The sequence below is a fragment of the Lethenteron reissneri genome, chromosome 65 (genome assembly GCF_015708825.2).
Source record: "Lethenteron reissneri isolate LAM-NWPU_2019-01 chromosome 65, ASM1570882v1, whole genome shotgun sequence".
NCBI classification, from domain to species: domain Eukaryota; kingdom Metazoa; phylum Chordata; class Hyperoartia; order Petromyzontiformes; family Petromyzontidae; genus Lethenteron; species Lethenteron reissneri.
Genome location: NC_083843.1, coordinates 8,122,903 through 8,147,818, shown reverse-complemented (window position 1 = coordinate 8,147,818; position 24,916 = coordinate 8,122,903). Strand labels below are relative to the sequence as shown.

The following is a 24,916-nucleotide window of genomic DNA, read 5'->3' as shown; positions in this document are numbered from 1 at the left end:
AACAGGCGAGAAACCGTACATGTGCGACGAGTGCGGCAAGACATTACTCGCGCTCGGCCTACCTGTACGTTTTCACGTGTGTGTTTAACTGTTGTGGTTTTTTGTTATTTTAAAGATGGCAGTTCTGCTGTGTATTCTACTGCTGTCCCTCCCGGCCATATCTAGTGCCAAACACAACTCCACCACTGGCAGCCCTCGTTATTTCGAGTCCATAGTTCAAGCTCCATTTGCCACTACAGCTGCTAGTGAAACAGCGTATAGCCACTTCTACACTCCATCATTGTATCTTTTTAAGCCCTATCTCTGTCCTATTACTTCACCAGCACTCCTTCCTAACTTCATTATGCTCTTAAAAATGTCACCATACGCAAGCAGCTGCTATTCGTCAAAGGTTCGTCGCTCTTCATTCACAGAAAATACTTGTGCAAACTATTAATTCTAATTTTCTTATTTCTGGGAGGTATTGAGCTTCATCCTGGCCCAAATGTAAAGAACTCATTTAATTTTGTAATTTTTTCTGGCAGAAAAGGTGTTGGTGTTCTACATGTCAACATCGGAGGGCTTGTGATTAAATTAAGTCAACTAAAACTAGAAGTGGCAAATCTGGACCCAGACATTTTTTTAGCCTTACAGAAACATTTCTCACTCTGGTCGTCATTGACTTGCAGATTACGATTGACAACTACAACCTTTTTCGACTTGACCGAGGGTCTAAAGGAGGTGGAATTGCCATATATGTTCGTAGTACTATTGCATGTTCACCAGCTCATTCCTTGTTAAAGAAATATTGCTTTGAATGTCTAGCTCTCAGAATCACTCCCTAAAAATCAACAGATATTGGTAGTGTGCTGCTATAGACTGCCTAGTGGTAAGGATGTTGAAGCTGGGAATGCACTGAGGGAGCTTCTTGGGGGCCTTCCTAAAGGTGAAATCATTTTAATGGGTGATCTCAATTGGAATTGGCTAAACCCGCCGGCCGTGGCCCCAAATTTTGCAGATGAATTTAACCTATTTCAATTAATAAATGTCCCTACAAGACCCAACCTAAAAAACCCGGGACAGTCATCTCTGCTTGACGTCCTATTAACAAATGCCCCTCACAATTTCGTGCTGACAGGTGTCCTGGGTAATAACCTTAGCGATCACTCCTTCATATTTGGGGAGAGATCATCAGCCAGACAGAAAGCCCCCCTAAATTGGTTGAGAAGCACTCCATGAGACACTTCAGCATTCAGGCATTTACTAATGATGTGCTTCACTCAGATATTGACAAGGTCTGTGATATGCCCAACCTGACTACGGCTTGGAGACCTTCAGGTACACGTTTTTCCAAATTCTTAACAAACATGCTCCGTTGGTTAAAATTAAAACTAAAGGCAACCGCCCACCATGGTTTGATCCCTTGATTACTAAGCTCATGAAAACTAGGGACAAGGCTTGGGCATGTGCTCAGGAAAGTAATTTGGTCAATAACTGGCTAGAATACAGGATTTTAAGGAATAGATGCGTCAAAATAAATACGGCATGCAAAAAATTACTACTTCTCTTCCACTCTCCTTGAATCTCGTGGAAATGCCAGGATTTTCTGGAAAACAATCAAATGTATCGAAAAGGCATCTAACACAGATAATCTGCCCGTTGAGTTTAACCGAAATGGGGAATATTTTTCAGATCCCCAAAAAATAGTTGACAATTTTAACCTTCATTTTTCTGAAGCTGGTACCCTATTTGATAATGTATTGGGAGTCACCCCTGCTCATGCAAATTCCTACACCCCTATCCAAACATTAAGCGAATTTAGTTTTCAGCCAATCCACGAAAGTAATGTTCTGAAACAACTGTCCTACCTCAAAGGGTCCTCCTCTACCGGAGCAGATAGTATTCCCGTCTTTGCTCTGCTAACTGTTGGTCACCTAATATACAAACCTATAGCCCATATTTTCAACCTGTCCATCAAAGAAGCATCAATACCTCTAGAATGGAAACATTCATATGTTCGTCCACTTCACAAAGGGGGCCCTAAAGATGAACCAGATAACTACCGACCTATCTCAATTTTGTCCCCGTTGATGAAATTTTTTTAAAAATTATTGAACTACCAAATTATCAGTTTCCTGTCCGACAACAATCTATTACATCAAAACCAATCTGGGTTCCGAAAAAAATACAGTACCACATCTGCTGCATTAGACTCTTTGAATCACATTTACAGTAGCCTTGATAATAAGCAGTACTGCGCCAGTTTTTTTTCTTGACTTGTCCAAAGCCTTTGATACAGTCGACCACAACACCCTGCTTAGTAAACTAAGTTGCCTACGTTTCTCCAAACACGCAGTAGAATGGTTAAAAAATTACCACTCTTTTCGCACCCAAACTGTACTCACAGATGGTTGGAGGTCAAACAGTGTTAAGATAACAAAAGGGGTTCCACAGTGTTCAATCCTCGGCCCCCTCTTGTTCTCTATGTCAATAAATTGGGCACTGACCTGGATCATTCCAGGGTAAATCTTTTTGCAGATGACACGATACTGATTACTGCTGGCCGCTCTCTGGATGACGTGATTGCTAAACTCCAGGGTGATTTCAACAAACTACAACATCAGCTAGTTGCTCTTAAACTAGTCCTGAATACCTCCAAAACCAAGGTGCTATGCTTCTCACCAGGACTAAAGCAGGAAGTTATTTTTCCCCAATTACATTCCTTAAATAATTATCAAATAGATCAAGTCAAGATCTATAAGTATCTTGGGGTCATTCTTGATTCAAAACTGAAATTTGAAGATCACATTGATTATATTGGTAAAAAGACAAAAATAAAAATTGGTTTTCTGTATCGACACAAGCACTGCTTTCCCCCTATGTTCCGTTTGGAATTGATAAAAGCTACCATACTGCCTCTACTTGATTACTGTGACATCGTGTATAAATCAGCCCCAAGTACTGTTCTGAAGAAGCTTGACTCAATGTATCACTCGGCCTTATGATTTGCATTGAACTGCCCATATAGGACTCACCACTGTGATCTCTACATTGGGTCAAACTTAACATCTCCCAATGTTCGACGGCTTGTGCATCAGATATTATTTATTCATGATGTACTTACAAAAGAATCCGCAGATTACCTGCTGGATCTCCTCTCTGTTTCAAAGAACAAATTTGACCTAAGGTCTTCACTCATTTACCAGATTCACATTCCCTATTGCCGTACAAATACTGGAGGAAGGGCCTTTGCTATTGATGCCCCCAGGGTCTGGAATGCTATTGCCAATAAACTGCAACTTGAATCGCTTACTATGAGATCTTCACTCAAAACTGCTCTAGAGGAGTTGTACACCCCTAGCTTCCACTGCAATTTAGTGGCCTAAAATACAATGTTTCGCTCCGGATAATCGCTGCAAAGTATGATCTGTGTTTTAGTGTGCTGATCTTAAAGGTGCATTGAAAAATGTTGATACCCCGACTGATGTTCCTACTGTTGTGGAGTGACTCATGCAGCCAGCTATGCCTGCAGAATTTGGTAGTACATGTTGTTTACGTCGTTTATTGTGAAAATTCGGTCACAGTTCCTATGACCACTGTTTCATTGCTTTTATGGCTTTATTTTGGTGATTTTCGAAAAGTTTTTTGGTTTGGCCATGTTTGTTTGCTGTTGTACAGAGTTAGACTGATGGCCTTAATCTAAGTTGTCTTGTGGTTGTTGTTGTTGTTTGACTTGCATCCCACTGGGATTTTTGCACACAGTGTTGGTGTACGGTGCTTTTTCTGCAATATTTTGCTGTCTTTTCTTGGATTTTCTGTTTGCACATAGTCACTATAAGATGTATTCTTGTTCATGTTTTTGTTTTTTGTTTGTTGCGGTTGCACCCGATTCAAGAGCCGAATGGCTCACAGGGCTATACCTAATAAATGAACTTGATCTTGAACCGCTTTCTTTATTGTCGGAGTGCAGCGACGAATTCGCCTTGGCTCCGTGTCGCCATGGACTGCGTCTATAGCGCATTGTGGCGAACGACGTGCGAGTGGTGCAGCTCGTTGACGCACAGCAGCTGCTGCTGTTGTTGTTGTACAACATTAATGGTTGATGCCTCATTAATGTCTCTTTCAATTCACTACGCGCGATTTTATCACCGATGTGACTTTTTACTTTGACGACAGACACTTCTCATCGTTCTTGATTTGAAGCTTTCGTGACTGCAGGAATCCATACTCTTTGGTTGTTTCGGTAAAACATATCTACGTGACTTTACCGAAAGAACCAAGGAGTTTACATCTCATCATTTTCTCACAAAAACCTCGCCGTTGACTGTTTACAGCTCAGATCTAGCACATGGTATGGGTATGCAGAGCTGTCAACCCCTTATCAGTGCCCTACTTTATTACGGACCAATCCAGACGTGATTGGTCACCCCGTGTCCCTTATAAATCTCAGCGTTCATCCTACAAAGTCTCATCACAAGGGAGAAACACAAACAAATAGACAAACAACATGTTTTTACTCAATTTCCCTGTACAAGAATACGGGTAAACCCGTATGGGTTGACAGGTTTGTGTATGTAACAACATTACACATCACACTATACAGCACACTATGCACTGTCTATAACTCAGCTATAGTACATGGTGAGGGTATGTAACAACATTACACAACACACTATACAACACACTATGTACTGCATATAACTCAGCTATAGTACATGGTGAGGGTATGTAACATTACACATCACACTATACAGCACACTATGTACTGCATATAACTCAGCTATAGTACATGGTGAGGGTATGTAACAAAATTACACATCACACTATACAGCACACTATGCACTGTATGTAACTCAGCTATAGTACATGGTGAGGGTATGTAACAACATTACACCTCACACTATACAGCACACTATGTACTGCATATAACTCAGCTATAGTACATGGTGAGGGTATGTAACAAAATTACACATCACACTATACAGCACACTATGCACTGTATGTAACTCAGCTATAGTACATGGTGAGGGTATGTAACAACATTACACACACGTGTACTTTATCTGAGCTGTACACAGTAGATAGGGTGATGTGTCATGTTATAGACAACTACATCGCTTGGGGTCTGGGTAGTAAATATAAACACTCGCATAGCTACTCAGTGGTGTGAGTTACACTGTTATAGACACGTAGAAACTGAAATGCACAAACATATATACGTGCAAATACACACGATGGAAACTCACTCTAGATTCGTTGCTTTCGTGACTGCAGGAATCCATACGCTTTGGTTCTTTCGGTAAAGTCACGTAGGTATACAAGTAAACCCGTAAAAACAAAGTTTTTCACTATAAATCCTTTATATGCGTGGCGGCGAACTTAATATAAAGGATTTAAAAATATATTCGCCTGTGGAGGACGCGGGGATCGATCCCGCGACCTTTGGCATGGGAAGCGAGGGCACTACCAACTGCGCTACTCCGCCACGGCCTGTGGAGGGGTTACGCTCTGGGCTCTTACACTCTGACGTTCAGCCAAAGCCATGAATGCGTTCTATTTGAATATATGTAAAATAATTTTTTTTTGCCTAAAAAGTGTAAAATTTTGGGAATTTTTTTTCACGAACAATAATTGTCTGGCACAACGAGTCTGTGTGGAAAATGTCAGCTCGATTGGATCACGGGAAGTGGGTTAAAAAACGACCGAAAGATTTGCACGGTCCTAAGCAAGCAAGCACGCGAACTTAATATAAAGGATTTAAAACAAGTAAACCCGTAAAAACAAATTTTTCACTATAAATCCTTTATATGCGTGGCTGCGAACTTCATATAAAGGATTTAAAAATATATTCGCCTGGGGAGGACGCGGGGATCGATCCCACAACCTTTGGCATGGGAAGCGAGGGCGCTACCAACTGCGCTACTCCGCCACGGCCTGTGGAGGGGTTACGCTCTGGCATCTTACACTCTGACGTTCAGCCAAAGCCATGAATTTTTTCTATTTGAATATATGTTAAATAAAATTTTTTTGCCTAAAAAGTGTAACATTTTGGGAATTTTTTTTCACGAACAATAATTGTTTGGCACAACGAGTCTGTGTGGAAAATGTCAGCTCGATTGGATCACGGGAAGTGGGTTAAAAAACGACCGAAAGATTTGCACGGTCCTAAGCAAGAAAGCAAGCACGCGAACTTAATATAAAGGATTTAAAAAAGAATTATTGCTGTGGTTTTCCCACCTGATGATGATTGCTTGTGTTGCAATCGAAATGTCGTGATTTATTATTATTTTATACGTACGTGACTGTACCGAAAAAATAAAGGATCATGGAAACTCACGTTTATTCATGACACTGTATGGCCTTCGAAGGTAGTACTGTATACAAAACAGGAGACGTTCGAGCAACGGTCCCTGTTCACAGCACATCGCGAGCCCGGAGAAGATGTTGAGCGACTCTACGGATGTGCTGAGATTGTTTTGTTGCCAAACGCAGCGTTGCCAAAACATTTCGGTGATTTGAGAACCGGCTCGCCATGCTACGGCGCTACAGAAGCTGGCGTTGTTATTTATTTATTAATTCGCTGTTGATCCGCTAAACTCTGCCACGTGCAAACAGAGAGAAACGCGTGCGTGGGAACCAATTCCAAACCCTTACAGTCACTCAAGCAACGATCATCAGAGTCAAACCCAAACACGCACGCACTCATTCAGAATCGCCCTCCTGTTTATCTCTCAATTATGTTCTATTAATAGGTCCGTTGCCTGAAACGTCGTTTAATATATGTTACCTTTAAGGGCCATGCAGTGTTATTTGACGAACGCGTGGAGTTATTTTGTGACAGCGAGAGAACGTCCCACGTGAACCGGCTGTGAGCACCGCACATTCGTGCGTTTGACTGCCTTCTGATGCTCGTGGGTGCGATGCCTTGGCTCTGTTCTTGGCTTTGTATCAATGTGTTTCACGTTGTATATTAACGTAAACCGTGTAAGATGTAGATTTTAACGTTTTTATTTGGAGTGATTAGATGGTAACTCCCTCGCCTGGTCTGCAGGAGGTCGTGGTTTCGATTCCGACCCCGATGCCTGCTAAATATTAGGAGTTTGCGTGTCTCTCTTTCTCCCCATGATCGTTTTTCCCTCCACATTTAGAATCAACATCACGCGTTTAGAGTATTAGGCTACTGCTATACATTTCCACGTGATAAGCCACTTCGTTGAGCTATCATCTGTGATGGCCAGATCGTTTCTGAAAAAGAGCTACATTGCTCAGTGTGCCTTGCCTGGTAAAATATAACAAAATATAGTCCATAGTAAATCGATGTATTGAACTTTTTACGCATGTGTTACTTGACACCATGGACACCCTTGCGAATGAGAAGTTAAATCGAGCGACTTTCCAGATAAAATATTTTAACCATCAACATCCTGGGGGCTCACAACATCGGAGATGAACAAGGAAGACAACATTATGTAGCACGAGGTTACAAACCTCACGAGACACTCCGTGGAAATTTTCTCAGGTGGTCAAGGTCACAGACACGAGCTTCGTATCGCACGCAGCGGTCTAGACGCACCGTGAGACACGTTATAGGGTCGGCTTTGACCACTTCCAGACGGGAGCCAGGTCCACTCGCTCCGCTCTCAGTGGGAGCTGCGCTCGCCACGACTCTCAGTTGCTTCTCACCGATAGCCGCTCGCTGTGGCTGAGAGACGCTGTCCCAGGAGCGCACACGGCGGCGAGGAACCAAGAAACGAATCGACTCACCTGCGCAGACAGGAGCGTTGCATTCACACCGCGGTGTTGCGGTTTACGGGTCACGATTTCTACAAAACCCAGAGTGGCCAGGCAAACGGTGATGGTTTGTCCCTTGGACTGATGTCGTCGTCTATGGTGAGGATTTGTGGATTTCTGCACCAAAACGTGCCGTGTAAAAAAATATTATTAAAGTTTTTTTAAAAAAGTATGTCGTCTCTATCAATTGACATTTATTTATTCTGGATTTATTTTAGGTTAACTGTTCAAAAATACGTCTTAAAAAATAGTCAACTTATTATTGTTAATCATTTCACAAATCATCTCCCAACTTCACGTGTAAATGAGTGGGGGATCAGATGGGAGGGGAGGAGGGTGATCGTGGTTGAGTAGGTGTGTGTGGGTGGAGATTGGTGTTTTAGTGGTTAGTGCGCTGTGCTATGAACCTACCGATCCAAGTTCAATTCCCACTCATGGCCACCAACACCAATGACCATTGTCTCAACCGGTCATGGGCCTCCCATAGGTTGATTCAGCCTCAAATGAGTACCTGGTGTGGAGTATACATATCACCACTCGGGAGACAAAGGCCGCAGGGCTTGGTGCTGGCCATCCACCCACTCGTGTGCCGTGCCGGCCTTCATAGATGCTCACTAACAGCACTTGCCCAACAGTCTGTTCAGGCTATACAGGGGATCTTTGCCTTTGTGCGGGTAGATGAGTGAGCGGGTTTGCAGGTTATCAGGTGGGAGGGAGATCAGCCGGGAATGGGCGCTTGAATAAGCATGAGGTGGGCAGGTGGGAGGGTGGCAGGATGGGCAGGTGTATGGCCGAGCAGGTGTGAGTGTGGGCAGGTGTGAGGGAGGGTCTCTGTAGACGGCTGAGGTGGTAGTAGGTTAGGGAGTGGCAGGTGTCGGGTAGGAGAGTGTTGGGTGCAGATGAGTGGGTGGTGGTCATCATTACCAAGCGTCGTCATTATCATCATCATCCATCAGTCAGGATTCATTCATCATCATAGCTCATGACGATGAACAAGCAAACTGACAGAAAAATACCACGATGCGCCATGGAATGTGGCCCAAGGCTACAGACAGCACTTACCTGTGAAGGCGTAAGCTGTAGATTTACTAACTGTGCCAGGGTTTAATATCCGTTAATATAACATCTATACAAACAAAACAACAGTAACCATCCCAAAAAATACATGTTTACACAAGTCAGTCTCAGCTATGAGAGTCACATTCACAGCCTGGATGACAATCGTAACAATACATTTTCAGATTGTATTTTTTATTCACCCAGAACATATTGACCCTTGACCCACAAAACAATGTGATTACAATTCACAGGTAACCCAGAACACAATCAATCTAACCCAATAAACATTTATCATTGATAATATTGGTCGCGAAAGCCTACGTGTTAAAGTCGATTTGTTTAACCAAGTGAGAACTCAAGAGACCAGGATGAGTAGCAGTTGCAAGAGTGGTGATAATGATGCTGCTTCTGCTGCTAATGATGATTCTGTTACTGCTGATAATGATTCTATCATTATTCATGCTGCTGGTTCTACTCCTGATGCTGATGATGATAATGATGGAGCTACTGCTGTTGATGCTGTTGCTCCTGTTACTAATTCTGCTGCTGATGCTATTTCTGCTGATGCTGATGATCGAGTCGATTTGAATTTAAATTTAACAAGGTGAGAACTCAGGAGTTCAGGATGAGTCTCATTGACAAGAGTGACCTGGGTCACAAAAATGAAAAAAGCAACACAAGTCAAACCCAATAGCAGCACCCACAGCCCAGAACACAATGCGATTAGCGTTCACATAATCACACACTGGTACGATATAATGAATGCGTCTCAAATCCTAAACGCGTTGCTAAACAGCCTGAGACTCGAGGTTGGGTTCACATCGGATTGGTGTCTCACGTTAAGGAGGGGCGCCGCGGTGGCTCTGAGATGTTAACTCCCTCGCCTAGCATGCAGGAGGTCGTGGGTTGGATTACGACCCTGAAAGCTGCTGTATATTTGGAGTTTGCGTTGACTCTATCCCTCTAATAACACACAGTGTCTCCATGTTATTAATGCGTGTTGAGACAATATTAGTCGTGTTGTAGTGTAAGGTAGATCTTCACTCTCGATATATATCAGCTGCTTAATAACTTTAACCCAAAGTCAAAACACAGTTCCCATTGTCGTCAGCAGAAGCCGTATCCCATGAATCAAAGGTTGTGGCTGTAGGTCTGTTGTGTCTATACCCTTTTATTTAAATTTATGTTAAGAACAATTCGAAAAAAATAAAATTGTTTTTTTTATATCTATATATATTTTTAAATTAAATAATGAAAACCCACTACTCCTCACAAGCACACCAGCAATCTGTGAAACGGGGATGGCCATTAAACGGTAAGAATTCGGGCACAGAGAGGTCAGAGACATCCAGATGGACAAAAGGTCGATGGTCTAACCTTCCCAAGACGTCTGGAGATGCACGGATAAGGTGCAGAGCAGAGAAAAACAACTGTTGCAACTTGCTTTTTCTTTAACGTTTTCCTTAACGAAAAGTAGAAACTTAACAAAAAGAATTAACCAGCAAACAATAGGGGCTTTTTATTAGTAATTCCCTTATATTTACTCGTATTCACCGCATATATATTATTTAGTATTGTATGTTTCTATCTACATGACCTTCCTAAAAACGAAAGAATACGAATTCTAGAAAGCTTAAGTGGAAACTTAGTTACACTTAACCTCAGGACATTAAAATATAACTCAGAATAAAACACCAATCCCTGGAGACAAACACATAACTAAACTTGGCGAAGCCCTCAAAATAATGATGTAACGAGGATCATTACGAATATTCATTAAACATAGACCGAATAATAACCACGATATACTAAGACCGAGGGAACTCATAAGAAATATCAAGAATAAATGTAACACACAGGACCACATAAATGTATTGCATAAATCTCCTCGACCACCTTTGTCTTCCAGCGGTTTGGCACAAACACATGCGTGCCATGAAATACGTATTGGGGATCTGGCCTCGGAATGACCCACTCAGAGGGAGGAGGGGTCAAAGGGACGCGAGGGGGGGGGTCTCTGCTGGCATAGCTGGGACGTCTGTTTTCTTTGGTTTGTTGTTCATCTCGCAAGAGATGCGCAGAGAGGGGAGTCACGTTTTGAGTTTAAGCACAAGCGCACATCACGAATGAGCAGTCTGGTTCGAGTCGCGCTTAGTCTCGCAACTCGGCTTGCGACGCGGCGTTGCGACGGGGCTCGCAAGGGAGCTGTGGCAGTCGTGCCTCGAAGAGAGATGGAACGAGGAGGGGTCGTTCGAGTCGCAGAAATCTGAGTTCAACCTGGGTTGAGGCTGGGTTCAGCCGTGCTCCGGCTGGCGGAGCGTCGTGAGGGAGCAAACACCGATACCGATGGCAGGTGTTGCTTCTCGCAGAACGAAGTGTCGAGGTGTGGTTAAGGGCGAGTAAAGCTGGCAGCTGCACGAACAAAGGAAAGCACGGAGAAGAGAGAGTGACAAGTGACAACAAGCAATCAACCTGTAGAAGGGCGGAAATCGCCAAGCATCGACCAAGCGAGCATCGAAAAGGACGAGCAGCAGCGGATGAGCAACAAGAGCCATCGTTCATCGCCAGAGCGCTCCAAGCCGGTGAGCGCACACAGCCGCGTCATCCAGAGCCTGAGCCAACACAGCCTGAAGTAAGGGCGGGTGTCCGTGTGAAGTTTGGAGCGATCAAGGAGAGAGCGACAGCAGCAGAAGCACCGCCGAAGGCGAGCATCGTGCCGACTCAACAATCATCCAGCAGTGGAGAAGCCTGGAGCTGCCACCAAGAGAGAGAGAGAGAACCATCAAATGCGCCGTTTGTTTGATACACACACCGACCAACAACCAGTGAGAACAGACAAGACGTCCAGCAGGGACGACGGAATAATCGCGCACCACGTCGGGCGAGCGTCGTGCCGACGCCACTCATCTAGTAGTAGAGAGAGAGCGCACGAGCAGCACGACTCGGGCGTCACCGAGCGTCGTGCCGACTCGTGGAGGAGCTGCGCACTATCCGACGACGGAATCATCGCGCACCACGACGGCGAGCATTGTGCCAACGCCGCTCAATCGAGCAGTGGAGAAAGAGAGACAGCACGGGCTCGCTGCGGCCACGCCCAAGCGAGAGGAACCTCTAAAGAGCTGGTTGTATCTTCCCCACCCCACAAGCTAACGACACAACTCCCGGCTCTAAGGAAAATTTAATTAATTTTACAAAGGGACAACGCACACACAACACGCACACGAATAAGACTTTCAAAAAGTTATCTTTGCGTTTCAAAAAGGGTTGCCATTTCAAGGTGGTGCGTTCAATATCAACTGATCGTGCAAAGCAGTTGCTGCCGTCGAGTTACATGAATAAGAAATGTTTTAGTCATTCATTTTCGTTAATTGCATAATCTTGCTCATGAATTTATTGACGTATGCTTTCGCCTTTGCATATTAGAGTGTCATGTGTTTGTTTACAATAAAATTGTTAACACAGAAGTATCTCGAGTGTTTCTTCCAAGTCCATGCAAAACTGTCTTATTCATAAGAACTGTATCCTGCGATGAGATATGAAATTAGAGACCTAACATAACATAAACACACACTAAGATAATCAGTAAATGTTTAATCAATGATAATCGTGTTATCCTGATTGATACAACTCTGGATAAACGAAACTAAGCCTAATAATCATAACTGCTCACATTAACATAATCGCAAGCATTCGCGTAAATTACTACGATTATCTCTGTGATTATCATAATTTATGCGTATAATTACATACATTAACATAATTTATGCGATTTGCGCATTTTTTTATTTTATTAATTTTTATTATTTTTTATAAAAATTTCATAATCCAACATATACAACAGGTCCAAGTCTGAGAGCAGATAATTAAAATATTAATCAAAATAAACCTTTTTGAATAATATTGGTGGCGAAAGACCTCTTACTACTACTATGTGTTAAAATGGCTTCTCACTTTCTATGCCCTGTAAAATAAAACGAGTTTGGGCGGGGGGGTGGAGGGGGTCACTCGACCCCTGGTTATAACAAAAATGTTTTAGCCCAGCGACGCTCAGCACACCACGATTCGTTCCCCCCTAGTGATGCCATCCCATTCCCACCCCTGGTTTGACCACGAGGGGGGTGGCGCGCGTCACCCCGTAGCGTCACGTGATGCGTGTTCCCAGCACGCCCGTGGTGGAACTCCGCCCTCTTGGCGTTGAGCACCGAGAGTGTGGAGAGTGTTCCCCGCCCTCCCCCACCAGTGCGCGAACCACTGCATCACCCCTCCACCCCACACTACGCACATGGCTCTCTGTACACTAAAGACAAAGATACCCCGTGTAGCCTTAACCGACTGTTGGGGCAAGTGCTGTTAGTAGCGAGTAGCAACTATGAAGGCTGGCACTGTGACACACGAGGGAGTGGGTAGGCAACATCATGCCCAGAAATACACAAAGACAAAGACACGCACAGACACAGTAACAAAGACACAGACACAATAACAAAGACACACACTGACAGGCATACACACACCAACCCACTCACCCAAAGACAAAAATCCCCCATATAGACTTAAATACTGTTGGGGAAAGGGCTGTTAGCCACCACCTATGAAGGCTGGCACAGCACACGAGGGGGTTAATGGCCAGCACCACGCCCAACCCGACTTTATCTCCCGAGTGGCGATGTTTACACATCGTAACAGGTTCTAATTTGAGGCTAAGTCGACCTAGGGGAGACCCAAGACCGATTCAAATTATCTCTATCAATGGTATTTGTAAACCAGTCATGGGCCTCCCCTAGATCGATTCAGCCTCAAGTGAGTTCCTGGTGTGGTGTGTAATGGTCACCACTGGGAAGACAAAGGCGGCCGGGCGTGGTGTTGGCTACTGACCCCCTCGAGTGTCGTGCCGGCCTTCATAGGTGCTCGCTGACTGCACTTGCCCCTACAGTCTGTAAAGGCTACACGGGGGATCTGTGTCTTTGTGTGCATGAGTCTGCGCGTTGTGCCTGTTTCTCTAAGCTGCTCTTTCTTCGTTTTCTCAGGACGCACGACTCAGATCCAGAATCCTCACTGAGTCACCATCACCACCCACCCACAGTGCGGGGTAGAGCGGTTGACTAAACGAGTGGTGGATGGAGTGCAACAACTCCATGGAGTCAACGCAGTAAAACGACAGCAGCCCCACCTCCCAGTTCAGGTGACACCCGACTCTCCGGGGAGGATCCCTCACCGGCACTGAGGTCACTCCACCACCATGACGCACGTAGCAGCTGTTGTTATTTTTATATAAAACCCAGGATGAGTCGTTCTGTCCCAGCCATAACTCTTCATCACTCCCTTTCCGTGCGATCGTCCCATACGTGACTCCAACCTCACAGCTCCCCGCCGCACCCCCCACGTCCACTTCCCAGTAGTGCTGACCAGACGAGAATCCCTCGGAGCACAGGGCTTGTAACCAGTAATCAAAGCGGTGTGGGTGATCGGGGCGACCCTGGGAGACAGCGGTCAGCGTCACCATCCTGAGATCCGAGGAAATCTGGAGGTCGTTGTAGGCCGAGTTTGGGTCCACAGTCGGTGAGCGCCCGTCTGCAGTAACGATAATCACAGTAGCCGTGTAACAACAGCACAACTATAACAACAGCACTCGTGCATTAACACGCACGTGCATTTCAATAGAGCAATTCATAATGCACATTATTGTACAACGTAATGCGTAGCTATCAGTGTGATAACATGTAACGGCACTTTGTCAATCCATTGCTGGATGAGGGCCTCCCTACACCGTGGGGGTCGCGGGGAATATTTGACCATACTTCACCACGCCGGTCACCGCGCGTTGGCGAAGGCAGGTGGCGCGGCTGGCGAGAGCACAGAAGTACAGTACATTGGTGCGTTTGTCTGCCCCGCCATCTGCTGCCCCACCATGTGGCCCCGCAGCCTGTAGCACCTGCTAGGCAGGGTGGTGGTGGCCGCCCGTGCGAGCCCTACCCAGGCCCAGCCCCTGCGGGGCTTTTCGAGGTGCCAGGAGGTGGGGCGCTCTGTGTGCTCAGGCTGCACGATTTGGGGAGAATCTCTAACTGCGATTTTTCTGACAGATATTTCGATTCGATTTGCGATTAATTTTTTTCAAATCAAGCTTCAGTTAAATATTCACTGTGTAATATATTTAATACATGTGATGGAGCATTACCATATGATACCATCAAAATATAAACTGCTCTATATATTCTAATGCAAGGATGAGAACTTATATATATATTAATTGCTTCCAAAATCTATTTATTAAAATGTTTTAATTGAAATAGAACAAACATAGAACAATTGTTAAGTTAAATAAATAAAGTTACAATGAAAAATAAAACAATTCCAATAAGAAAGTAATAGGACGTAGAAAATCGCAAAAAAAGGCAGCCTTTGCGAATTGCTAATTGCATTGTTTCCAATTGCGATTTCGATGTGAAATCGATTAATCGTTCAGCCCTCCTGTGCGGTAGTGCCCGTTGGAGGCAGTGGATCCCAGCAGCAGCAGCAGTAGCGGCGTGGATATCAACAGCGCCGCAGCGTCTCTGTGTGTGTACAACAAACACAAACATCTCCCGTGTCACCTTTCACAGATTGTAGGAGCAAGTGCTGTTGGTGAGCACCTGTGCAGGCCGGGACGGCACACAAGGTGGGTGGGGTTGGCCAACACCACGCCCGGCCGCCTTTGTCTCCCCTGTGGTGACGTTTACACATCGCACCAGCTGCTCACTCGACGCTGAGTCGACCCAGGGGAGGCCCATGACCGGTTGAGATGATCAGCCACTGGGTAGGGATGTATACTCGTGTGTGTGTGATAGTGTAGTGATGTACACTCGTGTGTGTGTGTGATAGTGTAGTAATGTACACTCGTGTGTGTGCTGTATGTTAACGTGGAGGTATTGCAATACATGGGCAATAGTAATGTATGTGTATGTATGTGTAATAACAGCCATAGAGGGTTCACGTGGGGATTGGCTTGCCGGTCCTGCTTTGTAGCCAATAAGGGTTGAGATAGGGAGCGTGGGCCCGGCGTGATCACGGCATGTCATCAGGAGTGATTGGCCCAGCCATTCGGGGCCCCAGCTAATGGGGATCCGGATGAGAGGCGTGGTCCCGGGAGTGACAGGGAACCATCGAGAATGGTCGAGGCTGTCCATGGAGGATTGGCTGGGGGGACCACGTGACGAAGGGATTAAAAGAGAGTGAGAGAGAATGATCGAGAGCAGACTGGGAAACGAACAGGGCGAGAGCCACGCGCGAACGGGGCTCCGGGTGCCACGTGCGCGGTGGGAGCTGGTGTGAAGTCTGCCCACTCTCTGTTGTCTGCCAACAACGGAGCGTGAGTGAAATGTATCGTGGAGTTGTGTATCGTGGAGTTGAAAATAAAGAGGACCGATTCCGAAGCCGTCTCCGAAGGATTATTACATATGTATAGTGATACACATGGTCAGCCACAGTGATAGCCAGTCTGGCTCTGTGAGCCTCGGGTATTAACCTTGAACCCCAATAATCCTTATGGTGCCCTAGTAGGGATATAGCAGCCTTAGGCATTATGAATGAATAATGAGAATCCTTAGGTTGCCTTAGTCTGGTTATAAGCCTACAGCATTAACAATGAACCTTACGCATCACAATGGTGATGTAGTCTGGCTCGAGTCTGATGATGACATCCATTACAGAAAATAATTATACTTGTAGATGAATCTGCTACGATGGTTACTTAGGCCAACAGCATCCTCACTGTGTAATATCAATTGAACTCATGTAATAGCGAAATACGTGCGTGTGTATATACTATTATTGTCTAGGGCATGATTTACAGTCGCAACGTTTATGTCTGCATGTACAGTCTAGTGATAGACAAGGTTAACCAAGGTTATGCCTTAATCTCGCTCTGTGAGTCTCAGCCATTAACTGGGGAACCTAAGAATCCTAAAATGCCTTTTTTGACTCTCTGATCATCAGGCTGTTGACATGAAGCCTAAACATCTTAAACGCATTACCAATCAACCCTACGTTTATTTCAATTACCTTGACCTCGTTATAATAACCATTTAACGGTATGAATCCAGCAGGCCGCCTTTGTGTTTGCAGTGCTGATGCTGACAGAATGTACCCGGTACTCGTTTAAGCCAAGGGTCGACTTGGGAGAGGCTCAGAATTGGTTCTAAATCCACTCACCACTGATGTTAGCCATGATCGTGAATCACGTGTAGGTGACCATGTTTGTAGCTCAGTGCACAGACCATCCCATCATCATTGCACATCCGTACTCAGTCTCGCTCATCTACACATACGCATACAAACATACACAATTACAAGACCTCCCATATAGCCCAAACAGGCCGTAGGGGCAAGTGTTGTTAGCGAGTGACACTTTAAGGCCGGTATGGTACACGAGAGGATGGGTGTCCAGCACCACGTCAGGCCGCCTTTGGCTTCCTAGTGGCAGTTTTTACACACTACACCAGGTAGTCATTTGAGGCTGAGTCGACCTAGGGAAAGCCCATGACCGGTTCAGAAAATCGTCACTGGTGTTGGATGTGAACGGGAATCGAATTTGTGTTGCAGGGTTCATATTGTAGCACGCTAACCACTATGCCACCGCTCTGCAACCTACACACAAGACACAATTGCATGTGTAATATTGTAAATTACGGCGGGAGACCACTTGACGGGTAGCACACTTTATTAACTCTTTCCTTAACCACAATAACACGTGTGGACAACTACAGCTCACGCTACACGTTCAACCCGGCTACACACACACGGGCTCTCCAGCCCTGTAGCTTCCAGGGGAACCTACAGACCCACCCCAGCTTGGGTATGGGTCACGACCACTGGGTCCCGTGGCCCGGCCCTCACACGGACGTCTGGCCCCGGGTCCCAAGGTCCCGCCTCTGAGCCACACAGGGTCCCGGCCCTTACAAGGACAGCGGGACTAGGGGTCTCAGGGCCCTATCTCTTCCTCCTCCGTCTTCCGTCTTCACTGGTAACCCGCGCGCATCGCCTTTTATAGTCCTCCGCTCCCGGGGAGACGGAGCCTATGTGGACGTCGATGTGAGCACCACCCTAGTTGACCAATCCCCACGCGCTGCCACACGATCTCTTTTCCCAGCTTGTGTCAACGCACACAACCAATCACCACGCGCTGCCACACGATCCATCACTGTCAGCGCGCGTCACCACTACACAGCCAATCACCACGCGCTGCCCCACGATCCCTACTGCCAGCGCGTATCACCCCTACATCACCCCCTCCCACATAGCTCGCAGCCGGCCCGGCTGCTAAAACAAAACAAAAAACCCCACTCCCCAAGTGTGCCCCGTAACATAACCACAACGCAACACAACAACACAACACAACGTTAACCAGTAACCACAACGACCTATATACAAACCGACGAGCAACACAATAAAAGTTATTTTGAAAAAAACCGACGTGTCCAGTGTCTCCTCGACTCCCGATCCCCCTCCCGCTTGCTCCTTGAACGGAACGATAGAGTGGTCGAACGGACGGGGAACGCCATGACGAGACGATCCGGCCGACTCGTCCCGCACCTCCACCTCATTTATTGGGTCAGGAAAAGTTGCGCGACCTAGCGCGAGTCCGCCTGGCCGGTCCGTCGTACGGGACGGGATGCTGTCGACCGTCCGGTGGCTCCGGCAGCCCAGGAAGGCACGGTTTGGGTCTGGAAGAACCGTCCGTGCCGCGGGGATCCGGTCGCCGGTCGTCGGCAGCCGTCAGTTCCGAGACACCTGGGAGCGGATCAGGCGAAAACATGCGAGGATCAGGTGGAGACATTTCCCTCCCCGGGTCGTCGGTCACATCACATGCTCGGTCCTCACGACATAAAGGAAGGCCATATGGTGGCGAGAACGGTTTCAGCCGGGAGGGGTGAACGTACCAATGGTGCTTTCCCCATTTTATCTGAACACACTGGGGGCGAGCAACCCGCACGACCTCCACGGGTCCCCGCCATGGCCTCAATAATTTAGGCGACGTAGCCAAAGGTGCATGAGGGTAGTGCAGCCAGGCCCTATCGCCCGGGTTTCCAATCGTGCACGGACACCTTCTGTGCACGCAAGCGCTCTTTGGCGATTTGGCGAGACCTCGAATTAAGCCGTGCGGCCTCCCGTGCCTCGGCTAGTTTTGCAATGTTACATTTAATATGGTCGGCCAACTTGGAATTAGGCCGTGGCACGGAAAGTCCCAGCTGAGTCTCCATGGGCGGATCGGCCTCCCGACCGTACATCAGATAAAATGGGGAAAATCCCGTTGCTGCATGGGGGGCCATTCTGTACACGGCAAGGACCCCCGGGACCTGCAAGTCCCAGTCAACCTGTGCCTCGCACACCTGCTGGCACAACATGGAAGTCAAAGTTCCGTGGAGCCGCTCCACCATCCCGTCAGTCTGTGGGTGGTACGGGGAGGTACGCACCTTTTTTGTACCCAAAAGGTCGCACACCTCCTGCAGAAATTTGCTCGAAAAATTATTTCCCTGGTCGGTCAGCAAGCGTTCGGGCGCCCCCTTGTCCAAGACGTAGCCTTGGACAAAGGCGTCCGCTACGGCCGCCGCCGACTGGTTGGCGAGTGGCCACGCCATAGGCCATCGGGTAAAGTATTCCACACCAACCAACAGGTACTTGTTACCCCTAGGCGTGACAGGAAAAGGCCCCAAAATATCCAGCGCAACGAGCTTGTTAGTGCGCGAGACCTGAATGGACTGCAGCGGTGGATTCGGCGCAACGGGCGGTCGTTTCCGTTTGGCGCAATCCACACACCCCTTCAGTATATTGACCACATCGCTCCCCATCCCCGGCCAATTATAGTCACGCTGGAGCAGAGCGAGCGTTTTGTTTACACCCAGATGCAAGAGGCGTTCGTGTGCGGCCAGAACAACTTTGCCCCGCATAGCTGAAGGCACGACGAGTGCGTGCCGCCGGGACATATTGTCCCATCTCATTAGCAGGCCCTGCTTGAGCAGCCAGGAGCCAGCTCACGTTTGACCTTCCTCGGGACCCCCCGCCCTGCGACGCAACGCGAGCAGGGAGCTGTCAGCCATCTGGAGTCGGCCCCACTCAACGAGAGACAGTGAGATTAGCGAGTCCCCGCCGGCAGGAGTAGTGGGAACGTCAACCGACGGCGCATTCGCGGCCGCGACCAACTCACCCTCGGGCACAGCACCTGGCGGTTTACAGCGCGCCGACCCCATCAAGCACGCACATTCGGGACGAGGCGACAACCGTGACAGGGCATCCGCGTTGGTGTGGCGCAACCCCTTACGGTAAGTGGTCGTAAATTGATAGTCCTGGAGGACCTCCAACCACCGTGATAATTGGCCTGAGGGTTGGGCGACCCTTAATGCGTACTGAAGAGCCGCGTGGTCCGTCCGGACCGTAAAATGACGGCCATAGAGATAAGGTCTAAATTGCTGTACAAAAAAAACAATAGCCAGCAACTCGCGACGGGTCACGCAGTAGCGTTGTTCCGCTGGCGATAAAACCCTGCTACCATAGGCGACCACCCGTTCAACACCCCCAACGACCTGTGAGAGCACCCCCCCAATGCCTGTGTTACTAGCATCCGTATCCAGCAAGAAGGGTCTCGTAAAGTCAGGGTAACATAAGGGTGGGGCACCCACCAAGGCGTCCCGGAGGGAGCAGAACGCCGCCTCCTCCTCTGGCCCCCATCGAAACCTGACTCCTTTTGATGTCAGAGCGTGCAAGGGTTTGGCAATGGTGGCGAAATGCTCAACAAATCGGCGGTAGTAGGAAGCAAATCCCATGAAACTGCGGACCTCAGAGACCGACGTGGGCATTGGCCATGAACTGACACAGTTCGTCTTCGCGGGATCGGTGGAGATCCCCGAAGAATCGACAATGTGGCCCAAGTACCTTACGGATTTCCGAAGAAGGTGGCATTTAGCCGGCTTAACCTTCAACTTAGCCGATCGCATCCGCATGAACACCCCCCTTAATCGCTGGAGGTGTTCTTCGAAAGTTTTACTTAAAACAATGACATCGTCGAAGTAAATTAAGCAAGTATCCCATTGCAGACCCGACAAAACCAATTCCATGAGGCGCTGAAACGTCGCGGGAGCGGAATGGAGCCCCATGGGCAAGCGGTTAAACTGGAACAGGCCCCCTGGGGTCCCGAATGCGGTCTTAGGTTTAGACTCATCGTCGAGTGGCAGCTGCCAGAATCCCGACAGTAAGTCAAGTGTAGAAAAATACCGCGCCCTGGATAATGCGTCCAGGGACTCATCCATCCTAGGGAGCGGATATGCGTCAGCCATGGAGATTTTATTAAGGCGACGGAAATCTACACAAAAACGCAAGGACCCGTCTTGCTTCTTAACCAGCACGATAGGTGCTCCCCACGGACTGGATGAGGGCGAAATGATGTCGGCCGTCAGCATGTCATTGATGGCCGATTGAACGTGTTCCTTCTCGGCAGGACTCAGCCGAAAGGGATTCTGCCGGACTGGTGCCGCGTCACCCGTTCCAATGTGGTGGCGTAACAGGTCCGTGCACCCAATATCATATTTGTGCTTGCTGAACACATCGGAGAATTCGATCAGCAGAGCGCGCAGCGCACCCAATTGCACCCTGGACAAATCACTGGAGTCCGCACACAGCGAATCGACACATTCAAGGTCCTCACCCGATTGAATTTTCTGCGCCGGGACGGGATCAACATGCGCAATATGCCGCTCTTCCGCAGGGACCCGTGCCACGTGAGCAAGCACGGTGCCCTGTGGAATAACGGCTGGCCGCGACCCAGCGTTTAAAACCATAACGAACGGGTCGCCGTCGGCCCGAACCAAGGTTTAACCCACCGCCAAATCCAGCCCCCCGACAGCTCTATTCGACGGCCCCAAAAGCACGCCTTGTCCCACAGTCTCCCCACCCAACGGCTTCCGCAACCGGAGGGGTACCAACATCTGTGAACCCGGGGGCACGTGCACCGTATGGGTCGCTAGCGCTTGGATCATTGCACAAGCCGTCCGTATTTCAGCAGGGTTAGACAAAAAGGAAATACGGCGACCCGATGGCAGCTCAATACAACCTTGATCAACCAGAATTTTGATGGGCATCTTAGCCAAAAAGTCTGTACCCAACAGACAAGGAACCGCTAGGGAAGAGGAGACCAAAACAGGTCCCGCCAATTTAATATCCCCTATGCAAATGCTCTGACTGACAATGCCCAACGAGCCCCCATTAGCGGCGTAACATGGCACGTTCACCGGGAGCAGAGGTCGACATTGGACGGGGAGAATGTTATAAATGAGATCGGAAATGATAGTCGCCGACGCACCCGTGTCCACCAACACCCTGACCTCGATACCGTCAATAAATCCCGTAACGACAGACGAGCCGGCCGACGTAGCCACTATTCTGTGGCCCAACTCAGACCATTTAATTTCCCCCGGGCCCCGTACGAACCACCCTTTCCGAACCGAATCCCCGGCCCCCAATCGCACCTCCTCCGCCGCAAAGCGGCGGCCCATGTGTGTCGCGTATGTAGGCCGAGCATGTGAAGTGCCGCGACTTGCCAGGGGTAGTTGGGATGACTTGGGGCCTTGGTCGTCGTCCAGCCGAGGTCCCGTGGCGCGCTGACGTAGAGCGCGGCACCCGGACGCCACATGGCCCCGAAGGCCACAGTTGTAGCACGTGACGAGGGACGCCGGAGGTCTCGGTTGCTCCAGCTTGCGGGTCGATCGCAGAGGCGAACGACCCCCCGACCTCCAATCCCCTGGTCGTGCTGCAGCGAACACCTCCTCCCGTGGGCGAATGACTTGGGGCTCGGCGTCCACCGGGGCCGGAGCTGAGACCGCGGCAGAAGCACAGACGACCATTTGTTTCCGCTTCAGGACCTCGTGCGCCTGGATGCTCGTCGCAACACGCAACGAACATATGTCGACTTCGTCGGCTGTGTTGATGGGGACCCCCAGGTCCTGCGCCAACTTAAGCAGTTGTTCCAAAACCATAGCGTCCTGCCCCTCCTCGTCCATACGAGGGAACGCGGCGTCCGCGAGAGCCAACAACGCCGTGCGGTAGGCGAGCGCGGTCTCTGTGTCCGCCTTCCGTCGCTCGTAAAATTGGTGGCGGCAGGCCGAAGGTGGCCCGTACACCTTGGCCATGAGGCCCAGCGCAGCCTTGAGCATGGAGCGGGCCGATCTCGGTGCGGACCTGAAGGCCGCGAGCGCGTTGTCGTACAACATGGCAGGCAGTGCCCTCAGCGCCGGAGCGTCGGACCAGGCCGACATCTCTTGATGGGCGAGAAATCTTCGCTGGAATGCGCCCCAGTCGCCCCCTTCCGCCTTGAAGGCTGTCAACGCGGGAAGACGCTGCTGGAAAATAATGTCGTCCTCCGCCTCGTGGCTCTCCCGCGCCACACCGTCGACATGCAAAATGGCGGCCCCTATGGCGGGTGGCTGATGGCGGCCCGTAGCGGCCGCTGATGACGTGAGCGGCAGAGATTGGAGGACCCCCGCCACGTGTTGCTCGCGATTCCCGCCAATAGATGGTCGCTCGGCAGAAATGGCGGGAATTGCAAAGTCATTTTGGCGGGAATCTGCAACGCGACCCCTTTCAATGTCCGTCGACGTCCCCGCTCCTCCAGACGTGGTGATCTCCGCTAGGATGGACGCCGCGGCGAGTAGCAGCTCTGCCAGGCGGGAGTGCGCGTCGCGGAGTCCGGCATCAGACCCCAGCCGCTCGTTGGGCGCCCATGAGGGGTCCTGTGGTGCCGGCATCTCCTCCTCATCTCCCCCCGATGCCTGCTGGCCCGAGTCGTCGTGGTTTTCCTCCCGGTCACGCTCGTGAGTCCGATGAGTCTTCCTGGTATCCATGGCTGGAAGACTGTTTCACTTATGACGCCAGTTGTAATATTGTAAATTACGGCGGGAGACCACTTGACCGGTAGCACACTTTATTAACTCTTTCCTTAGCCACAATAACACGTGTGGACAACTACAGCTCACGCTACACGTTCAACCCGGCTACACACACACGGGCTCTCCAGCCCCGTAGCTTCCAGGGGAACCTACAGACCCACCCCAGCTTGGGTATGGGTCACGACCACTGGGTCCCGTGGCCCGGCCCTCACACGGACGTCCGGCCCCGGGTCCCAAGGTCCCGCCTCTGAGCCACACAGGGTCCCGGCCCTTACAAGGACAGCGGGACTAGGGGTCTCAGGGCCCTATCTCTTCCTCCTCCGTCTTCCGTCTTCACTGGTCACCAACTCCTCGAGCGCCCGCGCGCATCGCCTTTTATAGTCCTCCGCTCCCGGGGAGACAGAGCCTATGTGGACGTCGATGTGAGCACCACCCTAGTTGACCAATCCCCACGTGCTGCCACACGATCCCTTTTCCCAGCTTGTGTCAGCGCACACAACCAATCACCACGCGCTGCCACACGATCCATCACTCTCAGCGCGCGTCACCACTACACAGCCAATCACCACGCGCTGCCCCACGATCCCTACTGCCAGCGCGTATCACCCCTACACATGCACAATAGCACACATGCCCACTTGGCAAGAGTTCGTGGAACTCACACATGAACATCAGAAGGTTGACCACAGCTCCCTGCAGGGCGCTGATCATGGCGATGTCTTCTTTGCAGGGAGATGAGGGTGGATCTCCCTTCTGAGCATCTCTCCTGTGAGACCAGAACCAGCAGTGACTCACATAGCCCGTGTCTTACACAGCATCATACTACACATCATCACACACAACATCATCACCACACACATGATCATCACACGCCATCATCACACACGGCATCACAAACGGCAACATCGCGCATAGCATCACAGCATCATGCCACACATCACACAACATAACACAGCATCATCACACATCATCATCGCACATCATCATAATTACTCAGCCCATGTTCCACACAAGGCGTCACCCCGTGTGTTAATCTGTGCAAGTTCATGAGTCCATACCGGTTTGTCTCTTTCAGGTGAACCTGCAGGAGTCAGACAAAGGGGGCGTAAGTCAGTTCACCTCGAGCCACGTTAACCACATGGTGATTGGTAGACGCGATGAGGCTGCATTCAGCCATTCGC

The 24,916-nt window shown here is 49.0% G+C and overlaps 1 protein-coding gene across 1 annotated transcript in view; it reads right to left on the bottom strand.

Annotated features, from left to right (window-relative positions):
• Window positions 1-13,821: 13,821 nt before the first annotated feature.
• Window positions 13,822-24,916, bottom strand: part of LOC133359496 (E3 ubiquitin-protein ligase TRIM7-like) — a 34,828-nt gene continuing 23,733 nt past the window's right edge. Inside the window, exons 4-6 of the mRNA XM_061577911.1 lie at window positions 24,794-24,816; window positions 24,398-24,501; window positions 13,822-14,397 (exon numbers count right to left, since the gene is read on the bottom strand). Of these exons, the coding sequence (XP_061433895.1) occupies window positions 13,850-14,397; window positions 24,398-24,501; window positions 24,794-24,816 (675 nt within the window). The 3' untranslated portion in view covers window positions 13,822-13,849. The remainder of the gene's footprint in view (window positions 14,398-24,397; window positions 24,502-24,793; window positions 24,817-24,916) is intronic.